General features: G+C 39.5%; 1 protein-coding gene across 1 annotated transcript; it reads right to left on the bottom strand.

The window, feature by feature from the left end:
* Window positions 1-58: 58 nt before the first annotated feature.
* On the bottom strand, window positions 59-12,822 carry LOC134452820 (CD209 antigen-like). Its single transcript, XM_063203436.1, has 18 exons — window positions 12,668-12,822; window positions 12,118-12,234; window positions 11,541-11,636; window positions 10,365-10,469; window positions 9,942-10,037; window positions 7,603-7,698; window positions 7,272-7,367; window positions 6,945-7,040; window positions 6,555-6,650; window positions 5,819-5,914; window positions 4,184-4,279; window positions 3,716-3,811; window positions 3,386-3,481; window positions 3,182-3,268; window positions 2,741-2,806; window positions 2,341-2,492; window positions 1,909-2,018; window positions 59-486 (listed from the first exon to the last, which is right to left on the bottom strand). The coding sequence occupies exons 1-18, from the start codon at window positions 12,792-12,794 to the stop codon at window positions 333-335; spliced, it is 1,878 nt and encodes a 625-aa protein (XP_063059506.1). The 5' UTR covers window positions 12,795-12,822; the 3' UTR covers window positions 59-332.
* Window positions 12,823-14,946: the final 2,124 nt, after the last annotated feature.

The following is a 14,946-nucleotide window of genomic DNA, read 5'->3' as shown; positions in this document are numbered from 1 at the left end:
TTAACCTTAAATGTGTGTGTGTGTGTCTGTATGAGAGAAGTGTGTAAGCTACATTAGTAGAGATGCATTAATTAGACAGACAAGACAGTCTATATCCTTACCAGAAATCAGAACATTTAGCAAAGATGAAATATCAAGACCGTCTGCTCCACCTACTTTCTACTTAATTCTCGTTATGATGTCAAACAAATTCTGTTTTGAATCGAAGCATGTATAAGTGATTACCAGTTTCAGACAGAAAACTAAACGGTAACGTGTCCTTGTCACCGGATGCCACTTGCTTCAATTGCATTGAATCGAAGGTATGATGTCATGACAAAAAGGCCCATTGCTCAGTCTTCAGTGGCTGCTTTCTCACAGATGTATTTGCGTGGTTCGGAGCAGTGGCCATCGTTCAGCTTAGCTAACTCCTCCAGTGATGCACAGTCCTCTCCTCCCCCTCGACCATGGTGTGTCCAGTTGTCTGGCTGGCCAGGCTCCCACTGGCTGCAATGAATGAATGAATTAATTAATTCACGAATGTCTTAATTGTCATTGCACAGGTGCAACGAAATTGGTAAAGACGTGAATAATGCACCAGTTATGTTAAGTGCCACGTTTTCTGAGCAGTTGCTTAACCAGTAGCTTTACATAACTTCATTGCAGCTAATTGAACAACAAAAGTCAGTGGTTCAATGGTAGGAAAACGCCTGTGTTTGTTGTAGGCTGAACGTAGGCTAATGAAAAACAGAACAAGGTATGCCAAATCTGAAATTAATTCCACACATCAATAAAATCAGTCTTTACACTTGCATGGCTTGCCATTCCATTCCACATTGACGTAGGCTACCTTTTATTTTCAACATCACACACAGACCTCTGATGTTTAGCAGCATCAACCCCAACCTCAAAGCAGGCCCTGAGATTTTCTCCAAGTAAATGTGTGACCAGTCATGTGGCACATGCATTTATTTGAAGAAGCACCCAGACAGGAGAGGGTACAAGATGTCATTTCAGGGTAGTGTGGTGCCTATCTCAGGGAACCCTTTTCACCAGTCCATGGGTCCCTTTCAACATCTAAACTCCTGTCCTCTCATTTTGTTTGTGGCCTCATGATGCGAGCAAGATGTTTTTGATGGAAGAGGTATTAGCAGAGATTCTTTAAGTATAAAGATATGCCAACATAATAGGTTTCTATGGGCACCTAACATGACCAGGTTCTGGTCTGCCTAAAGGGGCGTGTCATAATGCTCCTAGCATTGAATAGAACAGTCCTCAGGTCTGCCTAAAGGAGGATTTCCCCCCCAATAATAGAACCCGGAAACAATGGGCCAATGGAACCTCTCTCTCTCTACTCTCTCTGGTATTAGTCAATATCTCGAACAAGCACAATTCAAAGGTCATTTTCATACTTGCAATCGGGAGGTTGAATGAGTAGAGTCCCCCGAAAGTTGTTGTCCCTAGGGCGACGGTGAGGACATATTATTGCTTTCTTCCTCAGGCTGGGCGTCAGCAAAGCATGAGGCCACCAACAAAATGAGAGGACGTGAGGTTAGAAACTCAAATGCACTCCATGAGTCGGTAAACTTGATGTCCACTGTCTGGCACAGTGTTGGAAAAAGAAAGGAGACGAGCAAAGGCCAAGTGCATGATGTTTGCAATGAGGATACTTAATATTCTTCTTGTATTTCTGTATTCTCTGAAACAGCAGCTGCATCATTTTTCTGAGGCCTGGACACAGGTATACCGGTACATGGATATGATCCAAAGTACTTTCCTGGCAAAAATGCAGTGAGTCCTTTACTGATTGTATGAAACATGAATGTAAAAAAATGTGTAGCTGCCAGAAGTAACAAATGCTTGTTTGACCATGGCAGCATGTGTCCTGTCCTGTATCCCGTCAGCCTGTGGGATGACGGCACAGCTCACCTTTTATCCATCACAAGCGGAGTCCCGTCCACCCATCGCCACACCTCATTGATCTCGTCTGTGAGGCCCACCCAGTAATGTACAGGTACTGAGTTTGTGGTAATGAATGTCTAAAATGGAAGGGGGAAATAGCGTTGCTACAATGTGACATGTTAAGTGTGTAGTAAGAGTGTACATCTTTTGCATTGGTTATATTCAGGGCTCTAAATTAACTTTTTTTATTACCAGCCAACATGGCTAGTAGATGTTAATCTTACTGGTGAAACACCCACCCACTAATGGGTCAAAGTGGCTAGTAGGCCTTCTGTTCTACCAGCCAAACTGAATTTTCAGCAGCATTTGGCCGGTTTGCGGGTGTTAATTCACATCCCTGGTTATATTCAATGTCCTATCTAAAGAAAGTGAAATTTAGTGTCCGGTAAGTATACGTACCCACTCCTCTGCATTGTTTAAGACTAAGAGCAAGCCTCCTTGTGTCCTACAATAGTCTCTAGCAGCATGCCAGGCCAGCTTGTTGGAAGAAAAGAGGTAGCAACTGGACCCCTTGGCAATCCAGTTGTTCTGGCAACGATACTTGGGAGAACCTATGGTGAATAAGAAGACATTGGATACCCATTGGCGAAACGTACTTCTGTTTGTATGTATTACTTCTAAATTGTGAAACTGTGTGAATGGTTGAGCTTGTGACGAACATACAGGTATTATGTACTACTGTATATGCCAGTCATGTTTCTGAAAAGACTAGAACAGAGCTTGTCAATGGAACGATCAGGGAATGATTACAAACTTCTGTGTGAATTCCTTAAATACCCTCTAGAAATTGCAGGTGTACCTTTTTGCTGCTTGATGCTCAAGATCTCAGCTGTGAGGTTAGCCAGTGCTGTCATGAGTTTTTGATCTGAATGAAAGGAGAATACCACTCTGTTAGATAAACTATTCTTCCATTCGTTCTGCTCAAACACACTTAAAGTTAACAGTTTTCCCCATGTGTATTTATAGATATGGATAAGTGGATTTATGGACAGGGCACTTCAATTCCAACATTCCACTTTTTTCCCCTTATACCTAAGCATAATTGAAAAGTAGCCATAGTAGGCCTATAGTGTGGAATAAAAACACCAACGTGTTTGACTTGCTGAGAGGACTGAGATCTTCAGCAAACTCTTTTTCTATAAATGTTCAATATTTTTTTTCTGAAAAATGCTTAACTACTGTACTATTGCTGGCAAATATTCCATAGTGCCGAAGTTCAACTTTTCAGATGTCAACCAACCTGTTAGTTGTAGCTTTGACCCAACAGATGTGGAGATGCCATTCACTGCAGTTTCAAGCCTTTGCAGCTTCTGCCCATTTTGACCAACTAAACAACACAGGAAAATTAAGATGGATACAATGTACAAAACCCACAACAGTCATAATTCAAATAATAATTTAAAAAATAAATAATATTCCTACATCTTTTCTGTTGTCAACAAACCTGTTTGTTGTAGCTGTGAAGGAATTGTGCCAAGAGATGTTGAAATGCCATTCACTGCCATTTCAAGCCTTTGCAGCCTCTGGTCATTTTGACCAACTGAAGAACAGAGGGGAGTGAAGATGGACACAGTGTACAAAACCCACAACAACAGTTAATTCAGGTGAAATAATGTACAGCATTTCCACTGAATGCTAAATTCGCAAGCAATAGCTAGGAATTAAAAGGGAAGTGTCCGTAGTGGTTATGGTAATGACTGGTAAAGGAGGCAAAGGATGATTGTGTTGCTTTAGTCACATTTGGGTTAAGTGTCAAACAGTAGTGAAGTCAAACCTTTCTCCTGGAGGTCAGAAGACTTCTCGTTCATAGAGGTGGAGAGTCTTGTGATGGACTGTTCCAGAGCAGTCATCCTGCCTCCCTCTTGTGCCACTGAAAACAGAGTGATACATAAACGAATAGATAGTGCTGTACATGTTAATAATATGATATTGTATTTCACCACTACGCCAATCTTCACAGGCTGCATGCTACAGTACATGAAGATGTAAACTGACATATTATTCAATGCTGTCATGCCAGCAAGTTAAATGTGCTGTAATAATGGGGATGTTTTTGTATTGAGGTGAAGCTAGAGATGGTTGTAGTGAATAGAAATGGGGTGAAGCTAGAGATTGTTATAGTGAATCACAGAGTAGTGAATACAAAAGAGTCATTCCACCAAATAGTATAGCCTCATTTGTTTGATTTTTTTGGCAAAGTACCACACTATTGTAATATTCTGTTTCAATATAGACAGCATACCTGTTTGTTGCAGCTGGTAAGGAATTGTGTCTAGTGAGGACGACATGTTATTCACGGCAACTTCAAGTCCATGCAGCTTCTGGTCATGTAGACTAACTGGAAAATACACAATATGCATGGTAAAGAATGGCCTAGAGCCTAGTGGGATGGGCTTTAGATTAGAGGCTTCAAATCGCATCCTACCGCTCTATCTCACTCCATGGCTGAGGTGCCCTTGAGCAAAGCACCAAACCCCACAATGCTCCAGGGACTAAATGTATGACGTTCATTATGTCTTGAGGTTACATTAAATGTTCAAGTTATTTTGTGTCAGACATTATAAAGTTAGTCATCTTTTACCTGACATGTTTCGACGGTGAGACTTCCGACCACCATCCTGAGGCCACAACTCTAACAGCAGGAGGTGTGACCTCCTGTGTGAAGTTGGCACCCCATATGTTGAAAATCTGATTAAAAGCATTTTGGTTCGATTGTGCATCGTTTGTGCACGATTGTGCAGGCAAAATGAACGTTTGTGCACAAACCCTCTATAAGATATTTACATTTTAAGAGGTTGGTGACCTTAGGTCACTCAGCACCCCATTAACCTCCAAATGACTCAAAAATGGTTGGAATCGTTTGTGCTTCGTTTGTGCACGTTTGTGCAGGCAAAATTAATGTTTGAGCACAAACCGTTTTTATGTTATTTAACTTTTAATTTTTTGAAAGTAGGTCACTCAGCACCCCATTAACATCCAAATGACTTTGACGGGGGAGGTTGACGGGGGAGGTTGACCTGAGGTTGACCTGAGTGACCTACTTTTGAAAAATTAAAAGTTAAATAGCATAAAAACAATTTGTGTACAAACGTTATTTTTTCCTGCACAAACATGCACAAACGATGCACAAACGATTCTAACCATTTTCAAGTCATTTGGATGTTAATGGGGTGCTGAGTGACCTACTTTCAAAAAATTAAAAGTTAAATAACATAAAAACGGTTTGTGCTCAAACATTAATTTTGCCTGCACAAACGTGCACAAACGAAGCACAAACGATTCCAACCATTTTTGAGTCATTTGGAGGTTAATGGGGTGCTGAAAATGTAAATATCTTAAAGAGGGTTTGTGCACAAACGCTCATTTTGCCTGCACAATCGTGCACAAACGATGCACAATCGAACCAAAATGCTTTTAATCAGATTTTCAACATATGGGGTGCCAATTTCACACAGGTGGTGTGACCAACCTGTCAATATTGACAGGAAGGTCACACCTCCACAACATCAGCTGTTATAAAGCACGTCACATCTCAACATCCATGTGACCCTTTGATGAAGACGGAAGTTTCACCGTCGAGACATGTCAGGTAAAAGATAACTAACTTTTACATGTAACAAAAGAACTTGAACATTTAATGCTCCAGGGACTGTAACCAATACCCTCTACTTATAAATAATTGTAAGTCGCTTTAGATCAAAGCGTCAGCTCAGCGTAATGTAATGAAGACCTTGTCAAAATGTCCCCAGCCCCTTCATAAATATATAGACTTTGCTCTGTACCTGTTGGCACCAGTTTGGTATTTTGTACATGACTACTGCGTTAAAGCAACATTTAAAAATTATTTTCGATTTTAACGTTTCCATTGATAACAAACCTGTTTGTTGTAGCTGTGAAGGAATCGTGCCAAGAGATGTAGAGATGCCATTCACTGCAGTCTCAAGACTTTGCAGCCTCTGGTCATTTTGACCAACTGAAGAATAGAGGGGGAATAAAGGACAGTACACTGTACAAATTTCCCAATTAAGCTGTCATCTAAGCCAGGGGTGTCAAATTCAAATTCACAGTGGGCCAAAATCTAAATCTGGGCCGAAGCCGTGGGCCGAAGTCAATATTCAATAAGTACTGAAATTGTGCATGCGCGCACATGCTTACAATACTCAAATGCTTACATTTTAAATACTCAATCCCAGCAGATATTGTAGTTCAAATGTGCCTGCACAGTCTGGTGTAAATGAGTCGAAGACATCACTGATGCACTTGTATGAGCATGTGAAGCCCAACATTTCATGTTCAAGTCATATTAAAATACATTAATGTGTAGGGAGGGCCAACTGTAATACACATTTGAAATGGTCTCGCGGACCAAATAAAATGACACCGCGGGCCAAATTTGGCCCCCGGGCCTGAGTTTGACATCCCTGATCTAAGCAGTCATCTATTTCCACTGTGAAAGCTAAATTCGTAAGCAATATTTGTGAATTAAGAGGGGAAGCGATGTTTGTTAGGGTTACTAGGGTTTATAGGGGTTACTGTAAAGTAGGCAAAGGATATTTCTTTGTCTTGCTATAGCCACATTTGGTTGAATGCAAAACAGTTACATCGAGTCAAACCTTTTTCCTGGAGGTCAGAAGACTTCTTGTTCATAGAGGTGGAGAGTCTTGTGATGGACTGTTCTAGAGAGGTCATCCTGCCTCCCTCTTGTGTAACTGAAAACAGAGTGATGGCATTCACAACCAATTAGTGGATGTTAGTTTATAAAATCGATATTTCACAATTACTTATTTGGCATCGTATGTATATTTTGGGGTTATTGTCACCCTGCCTTGTCAAATATGCTGTATGTGTAATGTAATGGTGGCGTTTTATTGTATTTTCTTAATAGGAAGAAGGAAAAGATGTATTGAGTTAAAGGCCAGTTAATTTCTATACTGGCTTTTATGTTTTTATATGTCAGAGTAGAGGGACTATTGTAATATTCTGTTTCAATGGATACCACAAACCTGTTTGTTGCAGCTTGGAGGGCATCGTGTCTAGTGAGGATGACATGTTATTCACAGCAACTTCAAGTCCCTGCAGTCTCTGGTCATGTAGACTAACTGAAAAATACACAGTGCATGTAAGTACCAGAATTCTCTGTTTGCAGTGGATGAAATGACAGCATTTGATCATTTAGGAACACCTTGGTTTTGCCCTGTATGCGTGCATACAATACGTGTTTGTCTTACTTTTCCATTTCAAACACGACTGTTAACATCTTGTGCAAATTTGAGGCAACGTAAATAATATTTTATAGCTTGTTAATTTAAACTTTTCCACTGATAACAAACCTGTTTGTTGTAGCTGTGAAGGAATTGTGCCAAGAGATGTTGAGATGCCATTCACTGCAGTTTCAAGCCTTTGCAGCCTCTGGTCATTTTGACCAACTGGAGAATAGAGGGGAGTGAATATGGACACTGTGTACAAAATTCACAACAATATTTGATATATGTGAGTGGATGGTATAATTTTTAGTGGTACGTCAAAGAATATTTTTGTGTCACTCAAAAGATGAAATCCTGCTATTAAGGGCTGACTTTACAGTAATGGCTGGTAAAGAGGCCATTGTGTCTTGTCTGTAGTCACATGACCTTATGAACAAAAACCGTGGAAGGGCCAAACCTGACTCTTGTAGGTCAGAAGACATTGTGATCATAGAGGTTGAGAGTCCAGTGACAGACTGTTCCAGAGAAGTCATCCTGCCACCCTCTTGTGTCACTGAAAATAGAGTGATGGCATATACAGTAGGCTATATGAAGAGTTTCGTTGCAAAACGCCACAAGTGACTTTTTTTCACTTTTAATATTTTATTATTGGAAATGACTGTTCAGATGTCCTATCATCTATGTATGAGTGAATTCTTGCCATTCAAATATTTTGAGAACGTCAATTTCCCAAAATGTTCCAAAATGGATATCACTGATTCTTGAAAGTTTGGCAAAAACATGTCCCTGCAGTAAAATATTAATTCTGTTGAAAATGAACTAAATTTTCACAAACAAAATGAACCCAGGTAATGGTCAAGGGGTCTGTCACACGAATACACAGTTGTTTGAAATATTTAAGTGTAATTTTATTACTTTTCATGGCTATAAACCTGTCCACACCCTGTAAAAACGCCTGTCCCAAGGACTGGCATCATCATTTCAATTGACTTAAAATACAAAAATCACTAACAGAATTGAACAATATCACCATGATGTGGAAGACCATATTAAAGTGGTTCTACAGATGTGCACATAGTGGATGTAAAACAATATTTACTATTATTTACTGATTGCTCAAAATCTGTCCAGCATATTGGTCACCACCGTCAGATTTTTTCTAAAAGACAATAAAATCAGGTATGCACAAGGTAATTTTCATTACTGAGGACCCCTTTTCAAACCTTTAGCTCTACTGCCTACTTCACCATCACTGAAGCTCCTGTAAGTTTATTATTTTGTCCTCAATTTGTTAATTTGTTTGGACACTGGTACTGTCCCAACCATAAACTGTCAACACCGTCGGGGGTTTTAATAGTATTGTATTACATTAATGTTAATAAATATAATTTTTTCAGAAAAGGTATGAAGCACCCAAGAAACAGAGCGAAAATGAAATGGCTAATGTGAACAAACAATGCATAATATTTAAAAGAGTGTTTTTTTGTCTCACACCGTCAGATGTCACCACCGTCAGATTTTGTTCTGCTCATCATGTTGTTCCATATTTTACTAAATTGTGCTGGTGAATGAAACATTACTAGGCATGTTAGTAATAATTGTGATCCAAAATGATACTCTAGCCACCACTGAGGTGCATTTGGAGGTTTTTTTGTCAGAAAACCTGACGGTGGTGACATCTGATGGAGTTCACCAAAAAACACATGTTTTACGTGTTTTTTACACGTTTTAAGAATATGCATACAATAAGTATCTACAGTTATGTTGACTTGTTAAAGTAATTCACTTTAATACAGTAAACATGTGTTTTTACTTCTAATTCTGTCTGCCGCTGTTGACAAAACAAGAAAGAGCCCATTTTATGAAAAATGTTGAACATGGGGAGCTTGGCCAATGCATTCACTGCACAGCCAAGACCTACATCTATGATAATACACCTCTATATTTTGGATTTGAACAACTTAAAAGCTGTTTTTACCACATTTTCAACAACCAGTGGCTTCCTTCCTAGATAATCTAACTAATGAAGTAAAAACACATGCTCATACTGTGCACACACAAAAATAAAGTGTTTATGCAAGATGCCATTGACTTGAGAGGGCTATTTATTTTGCTAAATGCAGGTACTAATTAGGCCACTTTCACCACTCTCAGATTACTGTCACCACCGTCAGTTCTTAAGTCACCACCGTAAGAAGGAGTTTTCGACATTTTAAAGGAATGTGCTTACAACATTTTCCTTAGGAGTTGTTGAAATATCAAAGCAATAGCCAATTTAAGCCTACACGAATATTTGTGAAATTACAAAAAATTGTTTGTTCTATTTAGGCGTTAAGTAAGCATCGTATGACGGTACATATTTTAAAATTAGAACACATGAAACAGTATTAAAATAGAACAAAAGTGAATTTTCAACATTTAAAGGCATATGTATGAACCAAAAAATGCACATGATCACTTAAAAACTCCAGATACATATCCAACCAAATCAATACAATTTTAATTACTTTTAATTGTGTCTGACGGTGTTGACAAAAAACAAGGTATGATCGGAGAAAAGCCTGATTTCTGAAAAAAATACATAATGGGGAGATTGGCCTTGTGCATTTCTGAAAAGCCAAGACCATAGTCTACGAGGATATACCATATAATTTTGTAATTCACTTTGTTTTTTTCTGTCAACATTACAACCTGTTTTAGCCACTTTCTCAAGAATCAGTGATATACTGTACCTGTACATCAATACGTCATTTTGCAACAAAGCTATTTAGTATTGTAGTTCTGGAAACTGCATACCTGTTTGTTGCAGCTGAGAGGGGATCGTGTCTAATGAGGACGACATGTTATTCACGGCCACTTCAAGTCCCTGCAGCCTCTGGTCATGCAGACTAACTGGAAAATACACAGTGCATGATAAGCAATCATCAAGGTGAAAACAGAAATATCAACACACAACACATGCATTTCCCCCCCATCTCTCCTATGTTATTCCTATCAAACATATACTGGAATGGCACTTTCCACAAGTTCAAGTTCACTTATAATTAGTAATTGAAACTATTTTGAATTTCCCCATATGTAATGCAGGACTTCCAGTAGGCAACTGCGATGGTGTGTATACACAAACCTTTAAAAAGCAAAACAAAACAGAATGGCACAGAACATCAACAACAGTATTACTTGCAAATGAAGGTGAGCCAAAATCAACCAATCACTTACCTGCACCATGTAATTCCGTTGACAGTCTAGTCATCGATGCCCCGAGGTTTGTCACTGCACTCTTCACCTCTGGCAGCTCGTTATCTATTTCTTGACTCGGAGTTGCTGAAGAACATCAAGTGTGTATCATTTTAACCATTACTTTCCAGTAAACATGATGAAACAGGCTTGACTGTTGATTAAGCGCTTTAGAACCAAATTGGGACTTGTATGCCATCTTAATATGAAGTATGCAGAAGTCTGTGGGCTGTTGGCCAACCAGGAAATGTCCTGAACCTCCCATTGGCTAATTTGCCTCTGCCTGCCCAGTGATATGGTTTCATCGCTGTTCACTTCAAAGTCAAAGGTAAAAACAAACCTTATAAGGTAATACAAACATTGTAGTAAGAATCAATGTATGCTGTTAAACAGGTTTCTGTGTAATGTGCTGGCTGGTATGTAATGCTGAATCGAGATTAATCATATTGATACCCTTATGAAGGCCAATATGGCCGCAACGGATAGGCCCATGTGTTTTTAAACAAAATTGCCATGTTAAATGAAAGGTTTTTATATTTACCTCCGCCAAGGAGGTAATGTTTTCGGTCGCTTTGGTTTGTCTGTTTGTTTGTTTGTCAGCAGCATAACTCAAAAAACTAATCAACGGATTTGGACAAAACTTTCTGGAGTTGTTGATAATGACCCAAGGAACAAGTGATTCAATTCTGGTGGTGATCCGGATCATGAACCGGAACCAGGACTTTTTGAAAGATTCTGTCAGCAGGATAACTCAAAAACTAATCAACTGATTTGGACGAAACTTTCTGGAGTTGTTAGTAATGACCCAAGGAACAAGTGATGAAATTCTGGTGGTGATCAGGATCACGAACCGGAACCAGGACTTTTTAAAAGACTCTTCACCATTGCTGGCCTATACATGTATAATCTAGACGCCCCTAGTGACCAGAAATTGAATTGTGGGGACTCCACAAAAAGAAGGCAGAAAGACTTAGGCTATAACATAGTCAAATGTTCTATCAAGCAGCTTCCTTGGCGGAGGTCTGCGCTCTCTGAGTGCCTCTGCACTTTCCTCCTTTTTTGGACTTACACTTCACCCGGTACTGAAGAGCACCGGAGTAATATTGTTTGCACTGTCTCCTGAGTGTTCTAAGCTTTTTGTGTCTTCTAAATACAGACCTGTTTGCTGCAGCTTTGCTGGTAGTGAGTGTATAGAGGAGGCCACCTGGTCAGTCTTGCTCTCCAGCTCCCTCAGCATGCTGTCCTGTTGACTAACTGCAGAGCACAAAGCACAAGCCTTCATCAGTATATGATATCATCTGCGGTTGGAGACACATCAGATTCAAGGTGTGTTACAGCTGTCTACTTTTCGTAAAAAAGTTTTCTTATTTGATAGTCTTATCTTTAAAGATTGGATGATAACAGAAGATCAGACTTTATTGTCTCTTTGAAAGACGCATGTGTCATGGAAGATGTGTGATTATTTTACACACACACACACACACACACACACACACACACACACACACACACACACACACACACACACACACACACACACACACACACACACACACACACACACACACACACACACACACACATACAAATAGTGGGTATTTAAAACTTTGCTTTCTACTTGCATTTCAGACTTTATTGTCTCTTTGAAAGACAAATGTGTTATGGAAGATGTGTGGTTATTTTACACACACACACACACACATAGTGAGTATTTAAAACTTTGTTTTCTACTTACATTTCAATGACACGATGGTGAGAAGAATCAGGAACAGTGGAACAGTTGTGAGGACAATGGCGCATGCTTTTGAGCTCAAACGGCTAGTAGGTTTTGCCCTCTTGGATGAATTGTCCTCTGAGGAAAAAAGAGCAACATAGAGAATTTATTTTCCTCAGCTTTGAGACACTTTGTGTAACAGATATGAAGAGAGAATGGGAAAGTAAGTAACAGCAGCCCATCTATAATTGCTCATGTGAAAATCTGATAATACTACTTTTTATACCAGCATCATAAGACCCCACTTATGTAACCTGTGGAAACTGTAAACTTGTAAACTGACCTTATTGTCAATGCAATTGTCACTGCTATGGGTGCAAATCTTGTGAGGGAGGTGGGGTATGTACCCCCTTGTTCACAAAGGCCCAATGAAATATTCTTAAATTTCTTAAATGTCTATTCAGATTTCAAATTCACAAAAAATCACTGTCTAATCCTGACATCAGATCCATACCGAAATGGCTTGACTCTTTCAGAACACGCAGTCTATTCATAAATGCCTCGTCTTTACCTTTCCTCCATTGTGTTTGTCCCTCCTCCATGTCCATGCTCTTGTATTCCACAGTGGTATCCTTCACCGCGCATGCTGTGCAGTCCTCCCGCTTCCCAATGTCCATCTCCAGTGAAGTAGCTGCCATGTGAGAGTTAGATGGAAGAAGCTGAGAATCAAGCAGAAAACACAACTGGTGAGCACAGCATTTCCACAGGGGCTTTTTATGAACCAAATTGGACACTTTCGGTTCCTGCGTTTGGCTGAAGAAATGAGAGGGAGTTCTTCCTTGCCACTGTACTGTAGTTGAAATGGGCAATAGCGGTCACACATGTCCACTTGCACTGCTGTCCAGCAATTTGTCAGATTCTCACAGTCAACATAGAAACTAATCGGGCAAACAGAGGTCATAACTTTAAAACAGAGCTCATAACCCAGCCTCTTCCTCCCCGGAAAGCTGTGCTGATTGAAGCATTAAAACTGCAGTGGAGACAGCAAACAGCAGCAACATACCAACAGTGTTACCTTAGGACACAAGCAGTCATAGAAAAATATACAGATTACACAGACTAACAATTTAATTTGGGATATATAACACGGTAGTAGGTGGAAAGGTGTGGCCCTGTCAATGAAAATAATGTTTTCTGGATCGTGACCAGCACTCAAGCTTCATTTACGTATGCATGTGGATGAGACACTTCAATAACTTTTGAAGTGATTTCTCTGGCAAATATTATATTGACATCTTTAATGCAGGTGTTCTCAGTGAATGTGGGATATTTGGGAATGTTGGCGTTTCTGTACCTCGTTGTAATCAACCAAATTTCACTTTTAGAGAGTGGAACAGCACAGCATTGCTACAATGAGAGTCAAACCAAACCATTTAGTTTGAAAACTGATGTGTCAGACCTTCAGCATTGTAGCAGTGTTACCAGAGATTCTTTAAGTATGATATAATAATAATAATCTCTACTCTCTCTGGTGTTACATTCTCTATTAGTGATTCCTTCAGAAATAGCTGTACATGGAAAGATTTTTTTTCAATGTGTGCAGACCACGGTCTCTCCTCTATTAGCCACATTTCAAATAAGTAAACAATATGTTATTCCATACACTATCACCTGAATAGAGCTACTATACAGCCGTCTCCAAAAGTTTTGTCGCCTATCCATCTGTTTGGAAAAACAGATAATAACCTGACTTTCAATTAATCACATGGCTTCAGAATTTGGAAAGCTACAACCTTCCCAAAAGAAGTTTTATGTACAAAAATAAATGTCATGCACCAAAGAAAGATTGAACCTTTAATGAACACAGACAGGGCAGATTTTCACAAGACAAAAGTTTTGTCGCCTATCGAACATAATGTGAAAATGAGCAGATAAGTCACTTCAAAACACTTCAAATACGCAGATCGGGTGTCATTCTTAATCACTGAATCACCCTCACCTCTTCAGAAAATCAACTTTGGCCTTAGGTGTATGTTTAGGGTCGTGGTAATCATGGAGAGCAACACAATTAAAAACAACAATGAAGGTCAATGAGAGATGGTGACATATTTGCTGTTCGTAGAGCAATACATTTTTAACTTCATGATTTAATCAATGATAAAAGCCCTCACACACCAGCAGCATGCATGCAGCTCCTCATAATAGCTGTATCCCTCCCATGTTTGACTTTAGGCACCATATATTTTTTTCTGATTCTTCACCTTTAACACCAAAGAAGTATCTCCCACTGTCCTGTCTCAAAAAGCCAGCCAAGAGTATGTCAGGCCAGGCCTAATTCTGACAAAAATGAAGGCTAATGGGTCTCATACTCTGAAGTTATTATCCCAAGATCAATCATTTTAGAACGGATAGCATCAAAACTGTATGGTGTTGGAGATGAAGAATTTGAAAAAAGAAAAATGGTGTATAAAGTGAAACATGGTAGGGATACAGCTCTTATGAGGAGCTGCATGCATGCTGCAGGTGTTAGAGGGGTTTTATCACTGATTAAATCATGAAGTTAAACATGTATTGCTCTATGAATAGCGAATATGTCACCATCTCTCATTGATCTTCATTGTTTTTCATTGTGTTTCATATAAGTGACTTCTGAAGCCAAGTGATTAATTGAAAGTCAGGTTATTAGCTGTTATTCCAAACAGATGGATAGGCGACAGCACTTTTGGAGACGGCTGTATGTCCTCAACAGGTTTTAGGTGTTCAGTTGTTCAGTTCAGACACTTCAGTCCCATGTTGTTCAAATTGTTGGGAATCCTGGACAAAAGCTCAGAAGAAGGAAAACCCCAATCA

This window comes from Engraulis encrasicolus, chromosome 7, assembly GCF_034702125.1.
Source record: "Engraulis encrasicolus isolate BLACKSEA-1 chromosome 7, IST_EnEncr_1.0, whole genome shotgun sequence".
Classification (NCBI taxonomy): Eukaryota; Metazoa; Chordata; class Actinopteri; order Clupeiformes; family Engraulidae; genus Engraulis; species Engraulis encrasicolus.
The sequence above is the reverse complement of the archived record's forward strand: the minus strand, read 5'-3'. Positions and strand labels throughout refer to the sequence as shown.

Coding starts and splice junctions, on each gene's coding strand:
- LOC134452820 (XM_063203436.1), bottom strand. CDS start 12,794: ATGGCAGCTACTTCACTGGAGATGGACATTGGGAAGCGGGAGGACTGC. Junction 7,699..9,941: donor CTCTCAGCTGCAACAAACAG/GTATGCAGTTTC, acceptor CTCTATTTTCAG/TGACACAAGAGGGTGGCAGG. Junction 2,807..3,181: donor GTCAAAGCTACAACTAACAG/GTTGGTTGACAT, acceptor CCTTTCATTCAG/ATCAAAAACTCATGACAGCA.